The following is a 24,930-nucleotide window of genomic DNA, read 5'->3' on the forward strand; positions in this document are numbered from 1 at the left end:
ACTTGAATCCAAGTTCAGGAAAAGTCTTGATATTTAATAAGCTCAGCCTATCTCAAAAATTAAAAGCTAGATAAAATACTTTAATTTTTTAAATGTACTATTTTTCTCCTCTTCTATCGTTTTTTAGTTGCAAAACATCGCAATTTAGGTTCACCTTCAATATTAAATGTTTTTGTTGTTATTACCTGATTTATAAACTTGAAACTACAAGATCTTTTTACTGTTCTAAGACTCAGAAGTCAGTCTAAAATCAATTCAAGAATTTCCTAAGACAAAGGTTAGTTTAGGACCAATCTTGAACGGTTAAGTGCACATTTAAATATTCTGCTAATATTTATAATTGACTGTAGGAATTGGCCTACAACAACGTATTTCCTACAAGGGATATTTCAATTAAGGTGAGAAATAAACACGTGTCCTTTAAGGACAGATGTTTACATATTTAAAATATTTAAAATTACCTATAAGAGGAAAACATAGTGTAGGAGTCTTGGGGGAAAGGTAAATACAAGAGAATCTTCGAAGACTAAAACTGAGGGAATAACCCCGTACGTACAGTGACATCGTATGAGACGTTTTGGCTGGTGAAGAGACCACAGCCAATATAACAACCTCGCCTGTCGTAAAATTAAAATTGACAGGTGTATTCCCACACTTCTTTTCCAAAAAAGTAATCCCGTAGATTAGCAATCTGGGACTCTAATGTGAGTACTGATTTGCTCAGGTCTACACATGTTGTATCTATAAACTACTGAATTTACAGACGGACGTGATGCTAGCAAAATACACCAAACACAGTAGCAAATATTGCTTGGGGATTCATTCCCAAACAGAGACTCCGAAAACACCGTACTAGCTCACATTATGAAAAAAAAAAAAAAAATCCCAAAACTAATACAACTCCAGAAAGCCGAAACTGCACCAACACACTTCCCGATCTGGAAAACGCCAAAGTAGCGCGGCACAGGACTGTAAGCACCCGGAATTAGGTCAGAATACCTGTCCCCAGAGGCAGGACCATCTTTTTACCAGCCAATCATATATCCGAGCTGCTTCTCTTTCTGATTTCTATTGGTTTACAGAAGTGTCGATCTATGTCGTCTTTGTCTGCGTAACATTAGGGCGGGCTCTTAGCAGATCCTCAGCCAATTCAGTACTGTATTGGTGCGGAAGAGACTCGGGTCTTGGAGTTCTTTGTTACTTTCTACATTTCCAGGACGTAGAAATGCGAGGATCTTGAGCCCACAGGGACAGGAAGTGACGTAGGGATGGTGGAGGGGCGCGAGGTTTCAAGATGGCGGTTGTTCGATAGCCGACTGGGAGCAGAGGTGAAGGCCCCTGCGAAATAAAAGAGGCCGAGAGTCGTCCCCTCCCGGCTTCTCCTCGCAGTCCCAGAGTCCAGCGGAAGTGTAAGTGTGCGAGATTGTCCCAATCGGATTATTCACCTTTTCCGTTCCTTCCTTGGGCTCGCGCTGTTGCCTCGGGACACTAGGCCCCCTAGCCCCGCTCTTTCTCTCCGTGGTAGGGGTCTCCCAGGTCGCGGACTTGGGGGATCCCCGAGCTTGGGGCCGAGCGGCGACCAGCAGTTAAGCGGCTGACTTCGCCCGGTTGGCTAGCGCCGACTCCTCATGTCTGTGCACGTTGACTGGTAGGTAGTCTTAGATTTGATGGTCAGGGTCAACCGTCGCTATGGTTTCGGCAGTTGCTGCTGTTGTTGCCTAGGTTGGAGATGGACCCCCGACTCCTTGGAGCCTTTTTGACTGTTTTGAGTTCCCTCATGGTTCTGTGGCCCAATTTCCCTATCGCCCCCGCTTTAAGACAGAAAAATAGTTTGCGCAGGCTAAGGCTCCAGCGTCCTCTGTAAAAAAAAATTCTGTAATTCGTATTCTGGTTCAGTTTGGGAAAGATGGGTCAAAACAAAAGCCTGAGGGTAATTGAGCGAGGAAAGCAGAAAAGGTACCGATCATCAAAGATATGAGAACTTGTATTTATACTAAATTTGTATGCTTCTGCCTTCCATAGCCCCCATTCACAGTTTTTCTGAGAGGGAAACCCGTAACAGGGTAAATTAGTTACTATTGGAACAGCTTTGAAACATTCAGCAGAAGTAAAGGCAATTGAACACTTGCTGAGAGAGTTACTGACTTGATAATGTCTGATAAAATCTTCATAAAGAAGGAAAGGTGTCATTGTATGGCCTCCTAAAAATTTTACCTGGGGCCCATAACTTCCCTAGTAAAAGGTTTAACTTTTCGTTACGCAAACCCTGTCCATTGTTTTTGTGCACCTAGATTAACACATTTTTGAAATGCTTTTTTTTTTTTCAGACCCCTCAGAGGCTTAAGGACCTTCAAGGGGCACATAATCTTATTAACCATATTTTGCCAGGTATAATGTGCATCCGTGTATGCTGCACACCCACATTTTTGGCCCAAAATTTCAGGGGAAAAAAAACTTTCCTTTTAATTTTTTAATTCAATTGTTTGTTTATATTTAGATACTTGTTCTTTGTATTATTGAGGAATATTAGCATTTATTTTTTAACATGTTATGGTACAAGAAATTTTATGTAACAAATAATTACAAAACAAAAACAAGTTATTTCAGGTACTACCCATGTATAATGCACATCCTTATTTTTCCCTCAAAAATTTGGGCAAAAAATGTGTGTTATACATGTCAAAATATGGTATACTGTAACCCAGTCATAGATATTTTCCCTCTTGCTTTCTCCCACCTCCCTGTAATCATTCTTACATACCCCCCCACCCCCCATAAAAGAGACTGCAAAACTGTCATTATCCAGAGCATTTTTGAGATCTTGCTGCCAGGCAGGTCACCAGTTTGGCTCAGATAAGCTCTAATATATTCTTATACAAATTTTCTACAGGTTTGGACATTCTTAGGTTGAAACTTTTTTTTTTAATGAACAAGTGAACCATACAGATTATCAACATGGGACGCAGATCTACATCATCCACCAAGAGTGGAAAATTTATGAACCCCACTGACCAAGCCCGTAAGTACGCATTAATGTGGATGATGAAGAAGAGAAGTGGTGAAATGCAAGCACCAGGGCATCTGTTTCATGATGCCCTAATTACCAGATCAGCAGTGCCAGGAGTCAGTTATATGAAGTTAACCAGTGTTCTTGTGGACACATGATTAAAACTTCAAAACGTGCAACCAGACCCATGTGGCAAAGGGTCCCCAGTTTGATTTGCCAGTTAGGCCACATGCCTGGGTTCTGGGTCTGGTCTCCAGTCAGGGTGGGTATGAGAGGCAACCGATGGATATTTCTCACGTCGATGTTTCTCTCCCTCCCTTTCTCTCTCTCTAAAATTAAAATCTTGAAAGAAATTTTTTTAATGAAACTTCAAATCATTAAATTAAAAAAAAACCCATATTTCTAAATTGATTGACCTGCAAAATAGAATTGGCTTAAAGCTTTCTTTTTGTATTTGGGATTTTGAAGAAATTAGTTTGGCAAGTTCTTGTTTAATATTTTATGGCTTCTTTTTTTTCTTCATGTTCCTAATTCTTAAAACAAAAAATGTTGACATTTTTAGTTGACCAAATTAGAACGGTGCTAGTGAGGTCTAGTAGGGAGAGGCCACGGACGCTGCTGCACACCCTGCAGGGGGCAGGGCAGGCCCGCAGTCCAGGCCATCTGTGTTGAGAAGATGCTTTGACAGCCGTCATGGTTTTAAAGGTTTATGTTCTTTCTCCCCCTCAAGGAAAAGAAGCCCGGAAGAGAGAGTTAAAAAAGGTATGGCTTCAGATGCATCAAATTAGTTATCCATGTTGTTTGGCACATCTTATCATTTGGGATTAGTGGATTTTAAAATAACATTTACAGTTATTTGCCAGAAAATAAACTGTACACTTCTTATAACAAGCCATAAAATTTCAAAATACCATACAGATGCTCCTTGATTTAAGATGAGGTTACTATTATGTCCCAATATATCCATCATAAGTTGAAAATATCTTAATTCAAAATGCTTTTAATATACCTGACCTACCAGACAGTACAGTGTAGCCCACCTTACCTTAAACATGCTCAGAATTTGTACAATAGCCTGCAGTTAGGCAAAATTATCTTGCCTGCTGCCTGGTATCATGAGAGACTAGAGTGTTACATATGGCTAGCCCAGGTAAAGATCAAAATTTAAAGTATAGTTTCTATTGCATGGGTATCACTTTGGCACCATCGTAAAGTCAAAAAGTCAGAAGTCAAACCATGGTAAGTTGGGCACCATCTGTACTTAGAAACTGAACTAACCTTGCAGATAAGCTCACAGTGAGGTGGCTGATAACTTTCCCAGTGAGTTAAATAAATACTTTTGAAGGCAACTCATTTTTGGTAGTTATTAAAGCATATTACTTTGTTAATAGTTACTGAATTAGTGAATGAAAATAAATGTGATACTAAATTGTTTTGTGCATTCATTTTCCTGGTTATGTAGCTGTTAAGCTTGTCACAAAGTGCTTCCCAAAATAGGGAAGGATTTACTTTTTAGCATCATGCCTTAATACATTGAGAAAACTTAGGTTTTTAATTGTTTTTAATTGTGTGTTCTTGTTATATTATTTAACATTAAATCCTGCAAAACTTTTCTCTGGTATATAATTTTAGAATTTAGCTGAAACCTTTGTTTATTACCAAAATATGCTTTAAGTAACTGCTTTAGATTTCACAAACACTTCCCTCAGAGAGCACATCTAAAAATAAATAACATTTATTTACCTTTTTGTATAGAGATGAAACAGTTTTGAGTAAAAAATTACATAGTTTCTGGTGGATGAAGCAAGTGGTCAGAAACCAAAAAGTTCAACGTCAGTTTAAATAGATTCTTGAAGCAAATTGAAATAAAAACGCCTCATTAGTGTCCAGCTTCTTGACATACTGCTCTTTCCCTCTTCTAAGAACAAAAAACAGCGCATGATGGTACGAGCTGCAGTTTTGAAGATGAAGGATCCCAAACAGATTATCCGGGACATGGAGAAATTGGATGAAATGGGTAAGAGTTTGTTCAAGGGCCAAATTTTATAGCGGAGACAATAGTCTGATACACAGAGGCAGGCAGATAATGAGTGAAGCAGCAAAGGCATAAGAAAAACTAAAGTATGGTGGCATTTGATGCTTGAATGTACTTTATGTCAGAAAGATAAACTGCAATGGTAGGGAGTCATTGTAAACTGAAGATATCGTTTGGAGTGAGGGTGAAGCCATTATTCAGCTTAAGCTAATTGTCGTTAGGAGGTAATGAACACCCACTTTGGCCAGCTCACTTTTTGAGAGGAGACAGAAATCTGGCTTCCAAAATTACCTTGGGGTTTTTTATTTGTCTTGTTTTTTTTTTTAATGCTAGTAACTACCACATATATCTGTTGCATGAGTATACCAGTTTTCCATATTTTCCAGTGAGAAGATCCAGAGATACTTGACTACTTAGTAAGGATGTAGCCGAAATCATCAAATTCCAGTATCAAATATTAGGATCCCCTCTTTTCACATTTCATAGAATAATTTTATTCAGTCCCTGTATCTACATCTTCAGTATCCCTGTGTTGTCATAACTAGAATCACCTGAGGTAACTGCATCGTAGCTTTCCTTGCATCTAAGGTATTTAGAGAATCATATGTGTGATGCCCCTGGAAATTTTATCCCAACCCACAAATACCTATTTTCTTAACATTAGAACATAGGATTTTTTTTTTAATAGAAGTTTTCCAACATGCAGAAATAAAGTAGTCAAGTCAACTATGTGCTTTTCAGCAGTCAAATTTTTGCCAGTTCTGTCTTCTGCCCCCTGCCACTTTTTTAAATGATATATTAAAGTAATTTTTGTAGGTTTTCTTCACAAAGGTACCCAGAAAGTTTAAGTGGTTTGCCAAAAAACAGTAAGTAAAAAAGTTACAGCGGATCTCTTCATTGATGCATTAATGGGGTTCAAAAAATCCAGGTCTGTGAGGGTGCAGAATTACTAGCTCTCTAGCGTGATGAGGCAGAGCCTGTGCCCTAAGAGTTCTGGGCCAGGCTGAGAGATGCCAAGTCCTTCCCAGTCCTGAATTGGTTTATGTGGCTTAATCACTGGGAGTACTGTGGTGTAAGACCATACCTTCTGATTTTGAATAAATCACCAAGGTTAATAGTTAATGGGATTTAGGGAAGAGGATAATTAAATTTGTTATTCTTTAAGAAAAGGGAGGAGGGAACGTTGTTTATCAGCACCGTAATTACAATTTATAAATCTCAGTACAAACTAATTTAAGGAGGAAAAGGCATATATTGACTCCCATAACTTGGAATTCCTGAAGGGAAGCTGGTCTTGAAAATCCTGATGCCGTTATCAAGCCTGTCCATCTCTGGTCTTTTGTCTGTTAGCTTTGTTTAGCACACTGCTAATGAATTTCTTGAGACGGAAGGTAAAGTATGTATGTGGAATGTGGTTGTGGTTGAGAGACAAGTCCACGGATAGCTCTCGGTTTATTTCATTCCTGCTTGTACTTGTGAAAACGTCTCTCGCCCACATCTACATTTAGAAGCCTCAGACAAGTATCTGGCTGCAATCTGGATCCTGTGCCATTTGATCTCTGAGTCAGTCACTGGCAAGGGTGATGGAGGGGGGCAGGTGTGACTAACCAGGCAGGCCTGGGAGTCTTGTGCTAATCCCTCTTGGGACAGAGGACCTGAAATTAAGGCTCAAGTTGAACACGGGTTATATGGTAGCCAGACGAAGAGCACCAGTCCGTTATAAAAATAATAAGTGATAAGCCAGATACCACTGGGTATTTAGTTTGTGATCCCCTTTAATGATCAGGCCTTTGTTGTGAAGTAGTCTATGTCCACATTCTGCAGATGAAGAAGCTGAAAATAAGAGAATTCAAATGACATGCCCAAGATCTCAGAATTAAATAACAGAGCCAGTGTGGTGTGTAAACCCAGGTCTGTCTGGCTGAAGCTTAACTGTACCAGGTCATTAGCATAGAGGTGTAAAAATTGATTTTTATTGCAAAGATGATGAAAAATAATTAGATGACATTTCGTAGAAAGGAAAGTAAAATTAGTGGCCATCTTAAAGGGGTAGAATTTTCATAAGTATGTATTACAGTTCTTTAGAAATGGAAGGATATATCTGATGTCTAGCCCCCTTTTAAAAATTTTAGCATTTAAGTTTTTGATGAAATGATATAGTCTATTAATAACCTAAATAAAATGACCTTTTCGTGTTTAATTCCATAATGTATTCTTCTGTCTCAGAGTTTAACCCAGTGCAACAGCCACAGTTAAATGAGAAGGTGCTGAAAGACAAACGTAAAAAACTGCGTGAAACCTTTGAACGGATTCTGCGGCTCTATGAGAAAGAGAATCCAGACATTTACAAAGAACTGAGAAAGCTAGAAGTGGAATATGAACAGAAGAGGGCTCAGCTTAGCCAATATTTTGATGCTGTCAAGGTAATCAAGTTTCTTCAGAAAGAGAAACTAAAGGGTTATATTTAGAGTTGCTCTTAAACTTGTTAATGGGAGAATTGATTGTTGAGCCTCTTCTTCTTGGCAGTTTCTTGTCAAACTGAACATATACAAGAGAAATTAATCCATTTGCCAACACATGGATTAATATCCATCTGTTGTAATAGCCAAAACTGGGAATGGCTTAGGTATTCTTAAATCTCAAAAACATACTGAACTTCTGTGGTTATGGATCCATTTCTATGAAATTCTAGAACAGGCAAAAAATTTGTAACAGCAGTTGTCTTGGGATAGTGTTAGAGTATGAAATACTGTATGCATTTGTTACAACTCACTGGTTTTATACATGTCATTGTAAATTTACCTCAAAATAAAAATATAAAAATCCTGAGTGCTATAATTTTCATAAAAGTAGGTAATACGGGTCCCATTTACAGGAGGAGGAAACTAGGAGAACTTGCTTAGTCATGCAGCTAGTATGTGGCAAAAATTCATCAAAGGCAGACTAATTTTAGAGCCCAACCTCTGCCACTGGAAACATGCTGAGTTAATTGATACGTGTTATTTATCATCCAGAATATTAAATAGAATGACTCTGGTACTAGAGACTTTAACAGTTGGACATCTCTAAACAGCGGTTATTTCAAACCAAAACCAAAAAGAATTGATACTAGGAGGAGAAAAAAATCTGAGTATGGTTGTTTTAGAGGAGATGGATTATTTTCAATATTGAAGAGGCTTGTTTGTTTGTTTGTTTGTTTGTTTTTTGAAATGTTCATGGTAGGTGAAAAGCGAATCCAGGTCATAGAACAGCTGACAGTGAATTTCTCGTGTTGAGTTGGTAGATTACTCCTACTGTACTCCTGAAAGATTCTCTCTGTTTCAGAACGCTCAGCATGTGGAAGTGGATAGTATTCCTTTGCCAGATATGCCGCATGCTCCTTCTAACATTTTGATCCAAGATATTCCACTACCTGGTGCCCAGCCTCCCTCCATCCTTAAGAAGACCTCAGCCTATGGGTACGTGGGAGCATAACCAAATAAATAGCATGTATTAAAAGCACCTCTTGACTATCTAGAGCCAAAAATAATGCAGTGGGAAATGAAAAACAAAGTGAATATAAGCAGTGCCTCATTTGATTAAAGATGAAATTTTAAAATCCCTTAAATTATTTAGAAAAGTAAATACCACTGTTAACATGATTGCTGTAAAATTTTCTTTGCAGACCTCCAACTCGGGCAGTTTCTATTATTCCTCTTCTTGGACATGGTGTTCCACGTTTGCCCCCTGGCAGAAAACCTCCAGGTCCACCCCCTGGTCCACCCCCTCCTCAAGTCTTGCAAATGTATGGCCGTAAAGTGGGCTTTGCCCTTGATCTTCCCTCTCGTCGGCGAGATGAAGACATGTTATATAGTCCTGAACTCGGTAAGGAGTGACTGTTCCTTTTGCTCTTATAAGCTACCCAGTTTTTACATTCACCCTGTTTTACATCTTGTTGACCACCCTCAGAATTGGGAAATAAATGAGAATACCATATGGTTAAATCATAGGATCTACCTAAATAAAAGCATCCTACGTAGCAAAGTATAGAAATGCTTGTTGTATTTTAAATTAGGCTCTTCTTAGAAATACCACTTATTACCAGTTCCCGAAGACTTGGATACCTCTTTCCCTTCCGCTTTATTGTCATCAGACTCAAGTATCGTCATGTATGCAGCGATTGTATATATATAACTTCTAAGTGTAATTTGTTTTCAAATCTGAATCTTTTAAATTGCCAAATGAAAATATTGTCAGACTATCTGAATAGCTGAGATATAAACAGTTAGATTATTGTCACATAATGAGCATAATTCTTTGTTTTGGGGTACCATGTAGTGGAGGAGGAACCAATCACATTACTCGTTCCCTGCCCTCCTCCCTTTTCAGCTCAACGGGGCCACGACGATGATGTCTCCAGCACCAGTGAAGATGATGGCTATCCTGAGGACATGGATCAAGATAAGCATGATGATAGTAGCGATGACAGCGACACTGACAGATCAGATGGAGAAAGTGAAGGGGATGAATTTGTGCACCGCGATGATAATGAAAGAAGCAGCAATGAAGAAAAGAAATCAGGTGTGTGCAGATGAAAGTTTCATGGTATTGATCAGTAAATTGACCAGTAAATAGGACACAAGCAGAAGGTCCTGACTTCTTAATGCATCTGTGCAAGTAATTGTGAGCTCCTTGAGAGGAAGGGTCAGAGCTGCGTTCATCTTTATGTCTCAGCAATCTCAAAGTTCCTGACACAGACTAAGTGCTAATGGATATTTTTTTTAAAAAGGCAGTGCATGTAATAAAAATGTCTGTGTAATAAAGTTTATTTTTGAGGGAAACAATAATAGCTCTTCAGCAGCATAAAGATGTACTCTCGTGGGTATGTATAGGAAAGAAAGAATAACCACATAACTATTAAGAAAACCATATTCACATTGTTTTTTTAATAAGTCTATTTAAATACCTACATTTGAAGTCCCTTAAATTGTATGTGATTGGGGTATATACTTGAACCAGAGCCAGAATTATAATGCAGGTATGCCTTTGAGTAGAGTCGTGACTTAATGGAAAAGTATCAGTAATGTGTGTGTTTGATTCTTATAAATGCAGACTGAGTTACATGTACTTTTAAAGTAGTTATGACATTCATCAAAAAATTTGAACCATTGTAATAGGTATTGAGCAATACAAAATGTATAATGTGTCACACCTCAAAAGTCTTAGAGCTTCTTTTGGAATTGTTTTAGTAGCCAGCAACTCCATATTTATGTATTAGTTAACACTAAAAATATTAGCATTTATAATAATGATAATTTTTCCTCCTATTTCTTAAGAATTATGGTTGCAAATCAAAAAGCTAGTTGAAGAGAGTGGATAGAGAGGGCCAGTAATGAAGAATTACAGAGGACCCTCCATAGGAACAAGTACTACAGAGTAGAAAGCCAGTAGAGCGACAGCAGCTTCATTTCTTCTGGGACTGTGTGGTCTTTGCCTTGTCTTCCTCTTTCTGACAACTGGTGTTTTTAGCATGGACTCATCGGTGCCCTCTTGCTGCAGATGGCTATCCTGTGATTCAGTAGTCATTCAGCTAATATGTATTGCATTTTTACTATATGCAAGGCATTTTTGTAGATACTAAGGATATAAACAAAACTAAAGCCCTGCCCACGTGGAACTCCTATCCTTTTGTGTTTACCAAGTAAGAATGCTTCTAACATTGCATCATCCAGTATGATGTTGAAAAGCATCCAATGAGTAACTTTTTTTTCCCTAGTTAAGAAGTTCCCTTCTAATTTGCTAAGAGCTTCTGTCATAAATGCTTTCTAAGCATCTCTTGGGGTGTTGTTACAGTTTTTCCTTAAGTTGTTTATTGTAATGAATTGCATTATAAGTTTTCTAGGGTAAAGGGTGAAAGGTTTACATTATAGTTTGTCTAATGTTAAACTCTCCTGCATTTCTGGGACCAATCTGTGTTTACGATTTTTTCTTTCTTTTTTTAAAACACTATCTGATTAAATTTGCTTATATTTTATGTTGGCCAGTAGGTTAGTTTTGGTATCAGATTTATGCTAGCTTCATGACTTCTGAAGAGCATTCCATCTTCTCCTGTGCCCTTCTGCAGGAAGTTTCTGTAGTGTAGTCTTTGGCTGAATCTCCTTGTAAAATTGTTTCATCCAGGTGCCTTTCAGTGAGCAGATCTTTGGTTCATTTCTGTTTCTTCCGGCCTTACTGCTTCTTTGACCAATTTTAGTAACTTATATTCTTCTAAAAAAATGTCTATTATTTTTATCTGGGTATTCAATTTTATTGGCTGAAAAATGTTAGTATTCCTAGAAGTGTTTTTTTTTTAAATTTATAACTTTTAAATCACTATAGCACATATTACCAGTTGGCACTTTATTTACTACCTTTAATATGTCTGCCTCTTTCTGTGTTTACCTTCTGCCAAGTTTTATAGCAAATTTGCAGGCAACATTCGTGTCTAGTAATTTATAGTATTTGTTCTATAGTAAGCATTTACTGAATTGTGTTGATGCCAATTCCACCCCCACCTTCCTCTGGCACCTTAGGTCTAAGTGTACGATTTGCAGACATGCCCGGGAAATCAAGGAAGAAAAAGAAGAACATTAAGGAGTTGACCCCTCTTCAAGCCATGATGCTTCGAATGGCAGGTAAGGCACGAAAAGAGGAGTGAATCACCTTTTGGTATTTCCTCGTGCCAGGTCCTTGCATATGTTTTTTTTATTTAGTATCCCAGCAACCCTGAAATTAGTTAGAAATCTTCATTTTATAAAAGGTCAGGTTTGGAGACATTAAGGTGCCCAGAGTTATATGCAACTAGTAAGTGGTTGAACTGGCATTTAAATCCAGGTCTTACTCTAAAGCCTGTTCCACTATGCTACACTAGCATAGGTGAGTGGAATAGTATTTGATTTTCCCATATCTTAAGTATTTTATACAAGAAGACTGGTGGTTTATTTTCAGAAAGCACTTACTGAGCATATGTCTTCAGGCAGCATTCTTTTACAGGCTATAAAAAATTAACTCCATTTACCTGGTGTAAAATTTTTTTCAGGTCAGGAAATCCCTGAGGAGGGTCGGGAAGTAGAGGAATTTTCAGAGGACGATGATGAAGGTGATTCTGATGATTCTGAAGCAGAAAAGCAGTCACAAAAACAGCATAAAGAGGAATCTCTTTCTGATGGCACATCTGCTTCTTCACAGCAACAAGCTCCCCCACAGTCTGTTCCCCCTTCTCAGATACAAGCACCTCCCATGCCAGGACCACCTCCTCTTGGACCACCTCCTGCTCCACCTTTACGGCCTCCTGGACCGCCTACTGGTCTTCCTCCTGGGCCACCTCCAGGTAAGCATTTACATATTACAAATAAATAAGTAGGTCTACATGTGGTTAGAGTGAAGTCATTCCAAAAAATACGTAACATTAGAGTGATGTTTTCTTTTCCTCCTAGTGCAGTTACTTAAAAATCAAGGATTCTTGAAGGACAAATACAACTGGTTTACTCTTACAACATTGTTTGCAGCTCCTAATATTTCTGACCTCCATTGTTTTCTCCCAAGCTCTTCCTTTTTCAGCATTCTTTGACTATGCTGCTGTTAGGCAGAAACTGAGTATATAGCTGAGAGTTTCTTTTAATACTGCTGTTTAATATGACAGGTTGACCCTGTTCAAAATTGGTAGCCAGTGAGACTAGGACGCAGTAAATGCTATCTCAGGTCCCTTGGTTTGGGGATTATTGGATGTCAGTGTAATCTTTATAGTTGGAGACAAAAGTGATAGGTGTTAATCACATCTTCAGCTTAAAAGTATAAAAAGTTTATTTATAGTATGAAACAACATATACAACTTCTTGGCTCTTTATGATTTTATTCCTTCTCTATAGCCAATTAAGTTTCCTTCAGTTGACTTCATCCTTTTCCTATTGGTTCAAGCAAAATGACCTATATCTTAATGACATTCTCTGTGGTTTTTGTCTTTATCATAATGAGTTTCAGAAGATCACTGAAGCACTTGATCTTGTAGTCCATTTTCAGCTCATGATGGAACCATTTAAGAATTCCCTTTGCCCTGGCTGGTATGGTTCAGTGGGTTGAGTACCAGCCTGCAAATGGAAGAAAGGTCACCAGTTGGATTTTCAGTCAGGGCACATGCCTGTGTTGTGGGCCAGAGTCCCAGCTGGGAGCATGTGAGAGGCTGTCAGAAGTTTCTCCTTTTTCTCCCTCCCTTCCCCTCTCTCTAAAAATAACTAAATAAAATCTTTTAAAAAGTAAATTTAAAAAAATATATGTTATTGATTATTGCTATTACAGTTGTCTCATTTTTCTCTCCCCTTTATCCCCCTCCACTCTTCACTTCCTCTCCCACCAGCATTCCCCCTCCGCCCCCCCCCTTAGTTCATGTTCGTGGGTCGTACATATAAGTTCTTTGGCTTCCTCATTTCCCATACCATTCTTAACCTCCCCCGGTCTATTTTGTACCTACCATTTATGCTTCCTATTCCCTGTACCTTTTCTTCTATTCTCCCCACTCCCCTTCCCCACTGATAACCCTCCATGTGATCTCCATTTCTGTGATTTTGTTCCTGTTCTAGTTGTTTGCATAGTTTTTGTTTTTGTTTTATAGGTTCTGTTGTTGATAGTTGTGAGTTTGTCGTCCTCTTACTGTTCATATTTTTTATCTTCTTTATCTTAGATTCTAAGTCCCTTTAACATTTCATATAATGGCTGGGTAATGATGAACTCCTTTAACTTGGCCTTACCTGGGAAGCACTTTATCTGCCCTTCCATTCTAAATGAAAGCTTTGCTGGATAGAGTAATCTTAGATGTAGGTCCTTGTCTTTCATGACTTGGAATACTTCTCTCTAGCCCCTTCTTGCCTATAAGGTTTCTTTCTAAGAGTCTAATGGGCACTCCTTTGTAGGTAACTGACTCCTTTTCTTTTGCTGCTTTGAAGATTCTCTCCTTATCTTTAATGTTGGCTAATGTAATTATGATGTGCCTTGGTGTGTGTTTCCTTGTGTCCAACTTCTTGGGGACTCTGAGCTTCCTGGACTTCCTGGAAGTCTATTTCCTTTGCTAGATTGGGGAAGTTCTCCTTCATTATATTTTCAAATAAGTTTTCAACTTCTTGTTCTTGCTCTTCTCCTTCCAGCACCTCAATGATTCAGATATTGGAACGTTTAAAGTTGTCCCTGAGGTTAAGCCTCTCCTCATTTTTTTGAATTCTTATTTCCATTCTGTTTTGGTTGAATGTTTATTTCTTCCTTCTGGTCCACACCATTGATTTGAGTCCCAGTTTCCTTCTTGTCACTGTTGTTTCCCTGTATATTTCCCTTTGTTTCACTTTGCATAGCCTTCATTTCTTCCTTTATTTTGCAACCATACTCAGTTATTTCTGTGAGCATCCTGATTACCAGTGTTCTGAACTCTGCATCTGATAGGTTGGGTATCTCCCCATCACTTAATTCTTTCTCTGGAGTTTTGATCTTTTCTTTCATTTGGGCTCATTTGGGCTATATTTCTTTCTTGTTACATTGTAAGGGGTGGAGCTTTAGGTATTCACTAGAGCAGGGCAACCCACATTGCTGCACTGTGGTACTGTATGTGGGGGAGGGGTCTAAATGGGAACAGTACCACTTGCTAATCTGTTCGGCTCTGGGACCCTGAGGGTCTCTCCAATAGACTGTCCTGTGGGGCTGGGAGTTTCTCACTTCACTGCAACCCCTACATGTTTTTACAGCCAGAGGTTTTGAGGCTTTAGTTTCCCACACTGGAACCCTGGGTTGTGCAATTTGTCTTGCTCCTCAGTTGTTCCTCCTGGCTTAAACTCACACGAATGTGGGACCAGCACATCCAGACCAGCTGCCACCTGCCTGGGTCTGCCAGCTTGTTGTGCATCCTCTCCATCCCTACTCCCTATCTCTGCCTGTCCTACCAGTCTGAATGAATGTTGTTTCTTTAACTCCTTGGTGGTTGGGCTTCCCTGCAGTTTGGTTTTCTGGCAGTTGTAGTTGTTTTTTGTTTTTAAATTGGTTGTTACCATTTTGGTTGTGTGAAGAAGCAAAGCACATCTACCTACACTTCCATCTTAGCTGGAACTTAAAAATAAGTTAAAAAAATTCTTCTCATCTTTATAATGTTTCCAGCCCAACTGAGCTGTCATTGAGTATGCTTGTTGTCAGTGCTGGGTAACAAAGGTGATCCATAAGAAATTCAGTACTCTATCTCTGGTGCTCAGATACTGTTGTATGAATCCTGCTTCCACGTATTTCAATCAGTTTTTGAAGTTATCTGATTTTAGGTCAAAGTGATGAATCAAACTACATCTGAGTTACCTTTATTTATTACCATAATTACTACTTCATATATATTTATTTGTTCAACATTAATTTATCATTTTTCTCTTTCCAGGAGCTCCTCCGTTCCTGAGACCACCTGGAATGCCAGGACTCCGAGGGCCTTTACCCCGACTTTTACCTCCAGGACCACCACCTGGCCGACCCCCTGGCCCTCCCCCAGGTCCACCTCCAGGTCTGCCTCCTGGCCCTCCTCCTCGGGGACCCCCACCAAGGCTACCTCCCCCTGCACCTCCAGGTAAAGCTTTTGATCCATAACAAACATGTGTCTCCTATACAGTGTGGGGCATAGTAGGTTTACAGTTGTAAATGTGAAAAACACAGTTTATTCTTGTATTATTATTAATTATTGCATTATTTTCTATACGAACAACTGTAAATCTGTTTTTGCCCCATCCTGTGTATTTCATTTGCTGTAGAACATATTTTTACATTTTAGTATCCTGAAATGAAGGAGTATCAAATGGTGTTTTTTAATTGCTATTAGCCTGGATTGAACTTGCATTCTTCCATAGAGTATTTGTATTGATTCACCTATCACTTAAATTCTCCATTTGAGCCCTGATTAGCATGGCTCAGTGGGTCGGGTGTCATCCTGCAAGGCAAAAGGTCTCCAGTTTGATTCCTGATCAGGGCACATGCCTGGGTTGTGGGCCAGGTCCTGGGTTTGCAATATGCGAGAGGCAACTGATCCATGCTTCTCTCCCTCTTTATCCCCCCCCCCCCCCCCCCGCTTCCTTTTTCTCTAAAAATAAATAAGCAAAATGGTTTTTTTTTAATTCTCTGAGGTTTTTAGGTCTTAAAATTATAGTGATTCCATACATCTACATAAGTACCAATTAAAGTTCAAAATTATAAGGGATTTTTTTTTTCCTCAACCCAGTATCAATGCAAAAATATGCAAATTTCCTTGTCTCTTTTTGTGTGGCAGGTATCTTTCTGGTTTACTACACTGTCGCAGTTTAATGTAAAAATCTTTTAAGCTCCAAACTGGGACATTTTTTTTTTCTCTCTCTCAATTGTATGTGGAATATTTATGGGTTTGTATGAGCTGTAGCATCATAGATTAATGAAATTGGATGATATTCAGTCTCGAAAATGGCATTTGAAGAAAATTAAACCTGCTCTTCTTGATAAAATGATGGTATGTCTAAACCATCAATGAAACCTGAATTATTTTCCAGGAATGATGACACAGTTGTAATTAGTTGCAGTATCTCATTTCCCACTCATGGAGTTACCATTTTAGGGAGAAGTGATGTGGACATCACTAAATAACGCGTGGGAATCAAATCTAACCTTGTCTGCACTATACAGCTAGGACAGACTCTTGGACTGTCAAGTTTGAAATTTAACCATCTTGAAATTGTATTTGAAGCCAGTTGGTGATTTCAGTTTTACTTTATATTTTAAAGTAGTGCATTATGTAGAGAGGAAGAAAACACAACACTCTGAAGATGAATCTTGTCTTATAATAAAATATTTCTTATTAATATTTTTGAGTTTTAAATAGCAAGCAGCATGGTTTCAGTACTACATAAAACAATTATGTAAATTGTCCATGCTTTAAAAGTTGTCAGCCTATGTATTTAACATCCTTAATCACAGTTATATTCTAGTTCCTGTGGCATTGATCAGCCTGTTTTCTCCTTCATTTAGGTATCCCCCCACCACGCCCTGGCATGATGCGCCCACCTTTGGTGCCTCCACTCGGACCTGCCCCACCTGGGCTTTTCCCACCGGCTCCCTTGCCAAACCCAGGAGTTTTAAGTGCTCCACCCAACTTGATTCAGCGGCCCAAGGCGGATGACACAAGCGCAGCCACCATTGAGAAGAAAGCCACAGCGACCATCAGTGCCAAGCCACAGATCACTAATCCCAAGGCCGAGATTACTCGATTCGTGCCCACCGCACTGAGGGTCCGTCGGGAGAATAAAGGGGCTACTGCTGCTCCCCAAAGAAAGTCAGAGGATGATTCTGCTGTGCCTCTTGCCAAAGCAGCTCCCAAATCTGGCCCATCTGTTCCCATCTCAGTACAAACTAAGGATGATGTGTATGAAGCTTTTATGAAGGAGATGGAAGGGCTACTGTGACAACATTGATGCCCAAACACACTTCTGTTTCACATCATTGGTTCATGGGGAAAGAGGCTCTTTGGAAACTTAGGCAGAAGAGCCACTTTCACTGTCAGGGTATTTTCTAATTTCAGTTGAAGGAGTATCTTAAAGTTTAGCCTTGTTCGGAATTCGCTGCATATAAGAGAGCATTTCACTCAGAATAGGTTGGTTATTGAAGCAGTTCTGCTGACATCCATTCCCTTTCATGCCACCATTTTCATCCTGTTTCTCCTCTCCAGTTCTTTGGAAATGTGATCAGGGGAATCTTTGTTACTTATTTGTTCTGATTCTCTTGTGTGCTGTGGGCACTGGAGTAGATATTTTGAGGGGGAAACAGTTTATTTCACCCCATCTTGCCTTTTGTGTTTATTTTTAATATTTTCTTGTAAATATTTTGTAATATTGTAGTGAAATGGATCACAACATCATTTCCTAATAGAAAGCGAGATGTGTGGGAAGCAAATGTACAATTCTTTGATTAAAGTTATTTCCCACTAACCTAAACTTTGAGTGTTTCATGAAATAAATAAATAAATAAATGTTCTACTGCAAGATCCTCTGAGTTCCTGATAAACATGGTATCCTTTTTTATGGTCAGAAAAGAAGTATTTAAAACTGGGGTGTAAAGTTACTACCATTTATGGCACAGAATGAGAATCTTACTGAAAATGTGGTTAAACTAAGTTTTAAATATAGGGTAAAGAAGAATTCTTTTCCTTCAGTATTACCATGTTGGCTTTAGAAACATTGAGAGGTTATTTATTGCTAAGAACATATTCAGTCTTATTCTCAAAGATCGCTTGCTTCCCTCAGAGCTTTTGGAACTGATACTGATTGAATGGCAGACCTTTTAAAATATTTCAAAACCATTAGAGAATCAGAAAAGGTTACTCTTTTTTGAATGTTTTATAAGCTTTTCTTTTTAAAAGCAAATAAAATGAATAAGAACGCTTAACCTTAATTTGCATTGATACTATTTTCTTTACAAAGTGTTTTAATCACTAAATAATCTACCATGTAATTTTAGGGAATGACTTTAAAAATATTTTCCCCATTTTACAGATGAGAGTAAGCAAAGGGCTCATGTGATTTATCCAGTGGCCCAATAGTGTATTTCATGTGCAAAGACACAGATATGCATGCACACACAACACAGAATGAGACAACCTATGCATTCAGGCTAGGCAGACCCATTCTTTATATCTTAAATGTTTTTCATGTGAATCCTATGCAGTGCTGGATGTGCACCTCTCAGTTTTCAAACTTAATCTGTGCTGGAAGGCTGTTCAGGAAGCAACTTGTTTAAAAACCAAATCACACCTGAGACGTGTGACTGATCATACAGGTTATCAGTATGAAAGGGTTGTTACATCAAGAAGCAAAGTTTTGTTCAACAGATGGTTTTTTCCATGAACACCGTGGTCAAGAACCTAATTGTTAACGATGGGAGATGTTCAAGAACCAAAGTTTGTACCATAAAAAATAAAGATTTATTGAATAAATTGTGTATGAAAGAGGGAGAAGTCATTGAATGTATATATAATAAGTCCTTAGTATTGTAAAATTCTCAGAATAGTATTTGGCACAACGTACATAGTGTTAGAATTTGCATATCATAATGAGACCTGTAGCTATAGGGTGGGGGATGAGGTGGGAAGGCACATTAGGAGACCACTGCATGCAGATGAAGAGTACCCAGACTAGCCCAGGAGCAAAAATTCAAACCTAAGTAATAGACTGGAAGAGGAGTTGTAGGATGAAGGGTACTGGCCCAGTTTGGAACAGGTTGCATTTCAGATTGTTGCGTGATAACCTATGGAAATTGTAAGTAGGCTGGTGAAGTATGAAGCTCAGGAGGCAGGTAGAGGGTATTACCATAAACACCGAATGAGAGGCAATATCAAAGAGAAAAGTGAAGCAGAAATTAAGTAGTCATTTATTGAGCTGTTAACCATACACCTAGTTACTAACTGCTCTATAGTAAGGAATTAATCTAATATGAATGAGAAAATCAAGGCTTAATGAGGATATAAATAAATGCCTACATTTTTATTGGGTAGACTGTTTTTTCTGACAAGTACAAATTAGGATTACATCTTTTTATTTGACCTAGGCAAATGGCAAATTGGGTATTGGAAGAAGGGAGGAGAGCAAAGTCATATTTACTTAACATATACATATAAATATATAAAACAGGTAAAAATTATAATTCAAAACTATTAGAAATACAAGGATTATCTTGTTAAAGAAATCATAACAACCTATATGGAGACAAAAAAAGATAAATATAAAAAGTTCCTTGAACATGAAAACAAGGAGACATCAGAGGTTTCGGATAAAGTACATAAACGGACTGAAATACCCGCAGACAGTAGCTCTCTTGCATGGTGCTCGGACCCTGCAGCATTTGCTTTGAGATGTCTTTGTGTGCTTCCACTGCTCCGGGAGCCCTCTTCTCAGTATCACGTTTTGACTTTAGCTAATGAGGAAAGAGAAGCCAGCCCTTAACAGCTCAGAACTGGCCTGAATTGTCAGCCAGGCCCTGGTGTTGCTAGGAGCTGGCCTGACACAGCTCCACAGTGGTTTGTTGTGGAAAATTTCACAGAACACCAACACCAACCAGGCTGTTCTGTGGCTGTGAAAAATCAAAACAAACAAGTAGTACTCTGTAATTGCTGTCTGAGCACAAAAACACAAGAATGGTCCAAATCACAAAATGACCGAACAGACCCCTATGTTGGCCAATATGCATTGGCCTGTTTACCAATTACAGCTTTAGCCTCACTCCATTCCTTGTGCCTTATTAGGTGTACTAATCTACCCAAACCATAGACTTACTTCTATTCCCAAAAGCATGCAATACTGGGCAAAGCCCCAAGTCAATGTATTACCATAACCTGTAATACATGCTTTCTAATACCCTCTTAGTGAGACACACCACATCTCTCCATAGACATAGTATGTCTTCTCCCTTGCTGCAAAGAGCAATAAGCACAAATTGTTCAACTATCAGTATGTTCACGATGGTCTTTGGCCAGAGGGCATAGACAAAAACAGAGATTCATGAAAGTACTCGTTGCCAGGACCAGGACTCTCACCTCTGTAACAGTGTGAACATTTAAAACTCTTGTGATTCCCTCCATGTGAGGTGCCAGTTGCCCAAGGCTGGGGGGTTAAGTCCATGTTGAATTGACTTCCTGTATTTTGTGGAAGCCCATGTGTTGAGTTTATTATGCTTCTCTAGGAATAATATCTCTTGGAATTTTTTGTCTAATCAAATCAGTATTCTTTGATAAAATTGTTCTTAGTCTTCTATTCCATGTTTTCATTGCTCATTGGCTTGCTTCATATTTAGCATTGTCTGTAAGCGGCCACGTCTGAAGGGAGAGGATGGACACAGGCCTGAAATGTCTGTTTTTGAGCTGACCTCCAAGGGCTGAGTTCTGAAGTACTCTGACCAGCAACTTTAGGACACACTTTGCTTTAGGTCACCATTTCTAAATCTAGTAAAGACTTGTTTCTCATTCTTGTCTTTGTGTCCCTGAGAACTGGTTTGTTTAGTTTTGTCTGCCTGGACCCATGGGTGATGCCTGGCCATTGGCCATGTTCCCAGGATCAGAAATCACACATCTCTATAAAACACTATTATTCCTAGTTATCACAATCTAAAACTGCACCTCTTCCAGGCCAAACACCTGCTTCCTTCCTGTCTACTCATTATAACAGTAATTCGTACACCTACCTCTTTAATAGGCATAATTTCCCCAGGGATCTTTTGGAACTGCAATGGCCACTTAGGCTTTGGGTGTGAACAAGATAGTTCATTTGAAAAGTACTTTACAACAGAAAGCACCCTCATAAGCACATGGCTTGTCTGCTTTGTGTAAAATGAAAGATAATTTTGTTCATTGTAGGGCTTATCCCTCTGTTTCCATAATTTGGAGTTAAGCAGTGCTGGTTTTTTTATAACATGATGTGATAAAATTATCAAGGACCCAAGTTACTGGCCAAAAGTGTTGTCATTCTCTTTAATTGATGTATGTGTTAAAACCTGGTTTTCAACACCCTAGACTTTTCTCTCTCCTTGGAGAAAAACACAAAATAAAGCTTTACAGTGACAATTTTGTATCTGCCTAAAGCCAGCTGGTTTCCTTATATTTTCTTTATTTTTTCTGTTCCTCTTACTCTCTATTTCCTTCTTTTGGGAAAATAAACATCCTCTGACTTATAAAAAAGTATATTTTAAGCATCCCAAAATACCTACATTGCTTTTATGAATTAATAAGTTACCACTGCTTCTATAACTTCTTAAAAATTAAACTTCATTAAAATATATTTATAAACTATAATGAACTTAATGGAATGATAATAAAGAATATAATTTAAATTGGTTCTTTACCAATATTCTTCTCATCTTTTTTTTAAAAGGTTTCTATTGTCACCATATATACCTTGAATTTCTCTATGTACAATGTAAAAGTGCATACCCATTCCAGCACCATTAATTAGTAAAGTGAGCCAGCTTGTCAGCATTTGCTGTGTGCGGAAAATGTAATCAACTTTAACAAATGTTTTCTAGTTATATATCAAAGTATCAACAAATCGGGGGGTATCGAGGAGTGCAGCAGTTTAAATTGTGAAAAAATCTTTATCCCTTTACATTCTGTCTCCTGGTGTCTTTCAGGCCATATCCCCTCATTCCCTTACTGGCTCCTCTTCCTCTGCCAGACAATGGGATCTCATAGATCCTCATATCCCTATAAGCTGTGGCTGTTTTTTATACATTCACTAATATATCTATACACATATTCTATATACATATTTTCCCTCTAGGTGATTTTGTCCACTCTGACCATTTTTAGTCATGACTCCCAAATTCTTATCTCCAGGCCATACCTTCTCCCCTGGCTTCATTCACACCCAGCTGCAGGTGTTGTTTCTGACGCCCGTGCCTTTGTGTATGCTACTTCTCTGCCCAGAACACCTGCCGTGTCAGCCTGACTCTTACACCTAGACTTACCACCAGTGCCACTCTCCCTAGCAGGCTGAGGGGCACAGGTGCCTCTATTCCATTACTGTAACAGCCTGGGCATCTCCCTTTCTTTACATGTAGCCTGCTAAATTATAATCGTCTTTTTTATTATATTACAACCATTTTTGTTAACGGCAGTTATCAATCATGGGTATAAGGTAACATTTACACAATAAGTTGTTGAACAAACAGGCTCCGTTTTTAATCTGCACAGTGCACTTAACAAACCATTAGTTTCAAACTAGGTCGTCTTGTGGGGGGATGCAAATTAAGTTTCATAAGCATCAACCATTTATTACACCTTTTTCTGCTAAAGATTGAGTTATGTATATCCTATAATTAGTAAAATAGCCATTAAACTTACAACTTTCTACCAGCAAAGTCACAGGACTGTTAGAATGGCATGTTTACCTATTTCAATAGGTCCCATAACTACTGCTACTCACTCTAAATCCACTGTCCCACAGAAACAAGAATTGTTGCTATTCACTGAACATGGTTCTGTATGGGAAATATATTGCTCTCATTCACATTGTCTCACTGATTCCTCCCCAAAACCCATTAAAGTAAACTCTATTATTATGCCCACTTACTAGAAGACACTGAGGTTGAAAGAGATTAACATTTCCAGAGTCATTCAGCAAGTAAGGAACAGGGTGGATTTGAACCTGCCTCATTCCAGAGAGCTTGAGTTCTTAAACACCATGGCATATGACCTTTCAACCATTGGAAGGGAGTTTGTATGTGGTAGGCTAGTCATTACCAATAATGGTGCCAAACTAAACCTTTTGATTCCAGGCAGAGAAAACTAAACAGGCCAGTTCTCAGAGGCAGAAAGACAAGACTGGCCCTGCAGAAAAACAAAGAACAAAAGTGCTACCCAAGTCACAGCCTAGCATACTGAATGGCTTATCTCTGCCACAAAGAGTATGTGTGCCTAAAAATACAACTATGGATTGTAAATCTATTAAAAATCAGAATTCAGGTCCCATCAGTTTTGGTACTGTCTTCTTCGATATGGTCTTGTACTTGAAGAAATATTGGTCTTTTAAAGGAACAGCCATACAGTGGCAAGAACTATTTGCTCATCAAGGATCATAGACTGAACTGACTTTGCAGGACATATGCATTTTTCACTGTCAATAAATTATTCAGGTAAAAAACAACTCTCAGAAACAGATGAGGGACTGATGGAACCTTGCAGCAGGGGAGGTACTGAAGGAGAACCTAAGAACCTCGGGGAAGCAGCAGTGGAGGTGGGGTGGCAGTCACTGTACTTTGTGTCTTGCCTGTGATACCTTTCTGGCAACAAGGTTAGATAGACTGGGTCTTCAGAGGAAAAAGAAAAGTGTTTTTTCTTTTTGTTTTGTTTTCTTATAAATGTCTTGATGAGCTTCGTCCTTATTTCTTTGCCATTTTATTAATAAGCCTCAAGTATTTCAGGAAATGAAGACTTAAATGTACAACCAGCACTTGATATGTTTTTTTCTTCTCCAGGGCCTACCATGCCCCTAACATGGTAACACTGATAATATCCTAACAATTGGGCAGTAAAAACAAAACAGAAAATCTTATTAGTATGGTTACCTATACCTTAACCTATAAGGATAAGCCCCTATCCTATAGGAAATGGTACTTTTTTTAATTTGCCAAGTGCCTCATATATCCCTAGTATATGCAGTAAGGGAACAATCTCAGTCCTCGGGGTGTTATGACTATTTAACACATGGGGAAGCATTCTGTATTGAAAGGTGAGGAGTGAACAGCTGGCCATCCTGTAACCTGTGCATGGTACCCTTGGGATCTATCTCCTCAGCAATTAGGGGATAATAATCTGCTTAACAGAAGTGTGTGTGGCCTGGCCTTTGTACACCTCAAAGACTACCACATGAGAAAAGTAATCTCAACATTCATTCCACCAGCAGTGAAGTGACACAAGTACTAACAGAAGCTGAAGGGGAATCTTTTCTCTGATATTTATTTGTCCATTGTCCTGTCTTTGGTCATCAAGGAAAAAAAAAAAAACTGAGCTCTAAGAGAGTGGAAACCCATTTGGCCTCATTCATAGCTGTGCTCCCATTACCCATCACCTACCACTGAGCATGTTATGTACAGATGCTCCATAAATACTGGGGAGGAAAGAAAGTCCATGTGGGAAAACAGGATGAAGATGTACTTTAAAAAAAAAAAAAGAAGACAACTTCAACTCTGACTCACAGGAAAGATTAATTCAAAGAAATGAAATACAAACTGGGATCTTTTTTGTGGGCCCTGTGGATGACGAGGAAGCTTGTGGAAAAGAGTGAAATGGAAGGGTCAACCAAAGACAGAAAAAGATTGCTAGTGTTTAACTTTTAAATGTGGACCTGAAATGTGTTGC

General features: G+C 38.7%; 1 protein-coding gene across 2 annotated transcripts; it reads left to right on the forward strand.

Moving 5' to 3' along the window:
- Nucleotides 1-1,147: 1,147 nt before the first annotated feature.
- On the forward strand, nt 1,148-18,250 carry WBP11 (WW domain binding protein 11). Of its 2 annotated transcripts, none has more exons than XM_028531835.2 (12): nt 1,148-1,409; nt 2,891-3,019; nt 3,738-3,769; nt 4,931-5,024; nt 7,269-7,465; nt 8,367-8,500; nt 8,707-8,906; nt 9,411-9,602; nt 11,594-11,695; nt 12,100-12,390; nt 15,457-15,639; nt 17,061-18,250. In XM_028531835.2, exons 2-12 carry the CDS (start codon nt 2,956-2,958, stop codon nt 17,492-17,494), a joined length of 1,923 nt encoding a protein of 640 aa, XP_028387636.1. In that variant the 5' UTR covers nt 1,148-1,409; nt 2,891-2,955; the 3' UTR covers nt 17,495-18,250. The 2 variants fall into 2 exon arrangements, with proteins under 2 accessions (XP_028387636.1, XP_035875209.1); XM_036019316.1 differs by having other exon boundaries at nt 1,164-1,415; nt 17,061-17,494.
- Nucleotides 18,251-24,930: the final 6,680 nt, after the last annotated feature.

The sequence above is a fragment of the Phyllostomus discolor genome, chromosome 2 (assembly GCF_004126475.2).
Source record: "Phyllostomus discolor isolate MPI-MPIP mPhyDis1 chromosome 2, mPhyDis1.pri.v3, whole genome shotgun sequence".
In the NCBI taxonomy this organism is placed as follows: domain Eukaryota; kingdom Metazoa; phylum Chordata; class Mammalia; order Chiroptera; family Phyllostomidae; genus Phyllostomus; species Phyllostomus discolor.

Excerpts from the sequence above, each read along its gene's own strand:
- WBP11 (XM_028531835.2), top strand. The coding sequence starts at position 2,956 with ATGGGACGCAGATCTACATCATCCACCAAGAGTGGAAAATTTATGAAC. Across the intron at positions 3,020-3,737 it reads GAACCCCACTGACCAAGCCC|GAAAAGAAGCCCGGAAGAGA; the intron begins GTAAGTACGCAT and ends CTCCCCCTCAAG. Across the intron at positions 5,025-7,268 it reads GGAGAAATTGGATGAAATGG|AGTTTAACCCAGTGCAACAG; the intron begins GTAAGAGTTTGT and ends CTTCTGTCTCAG.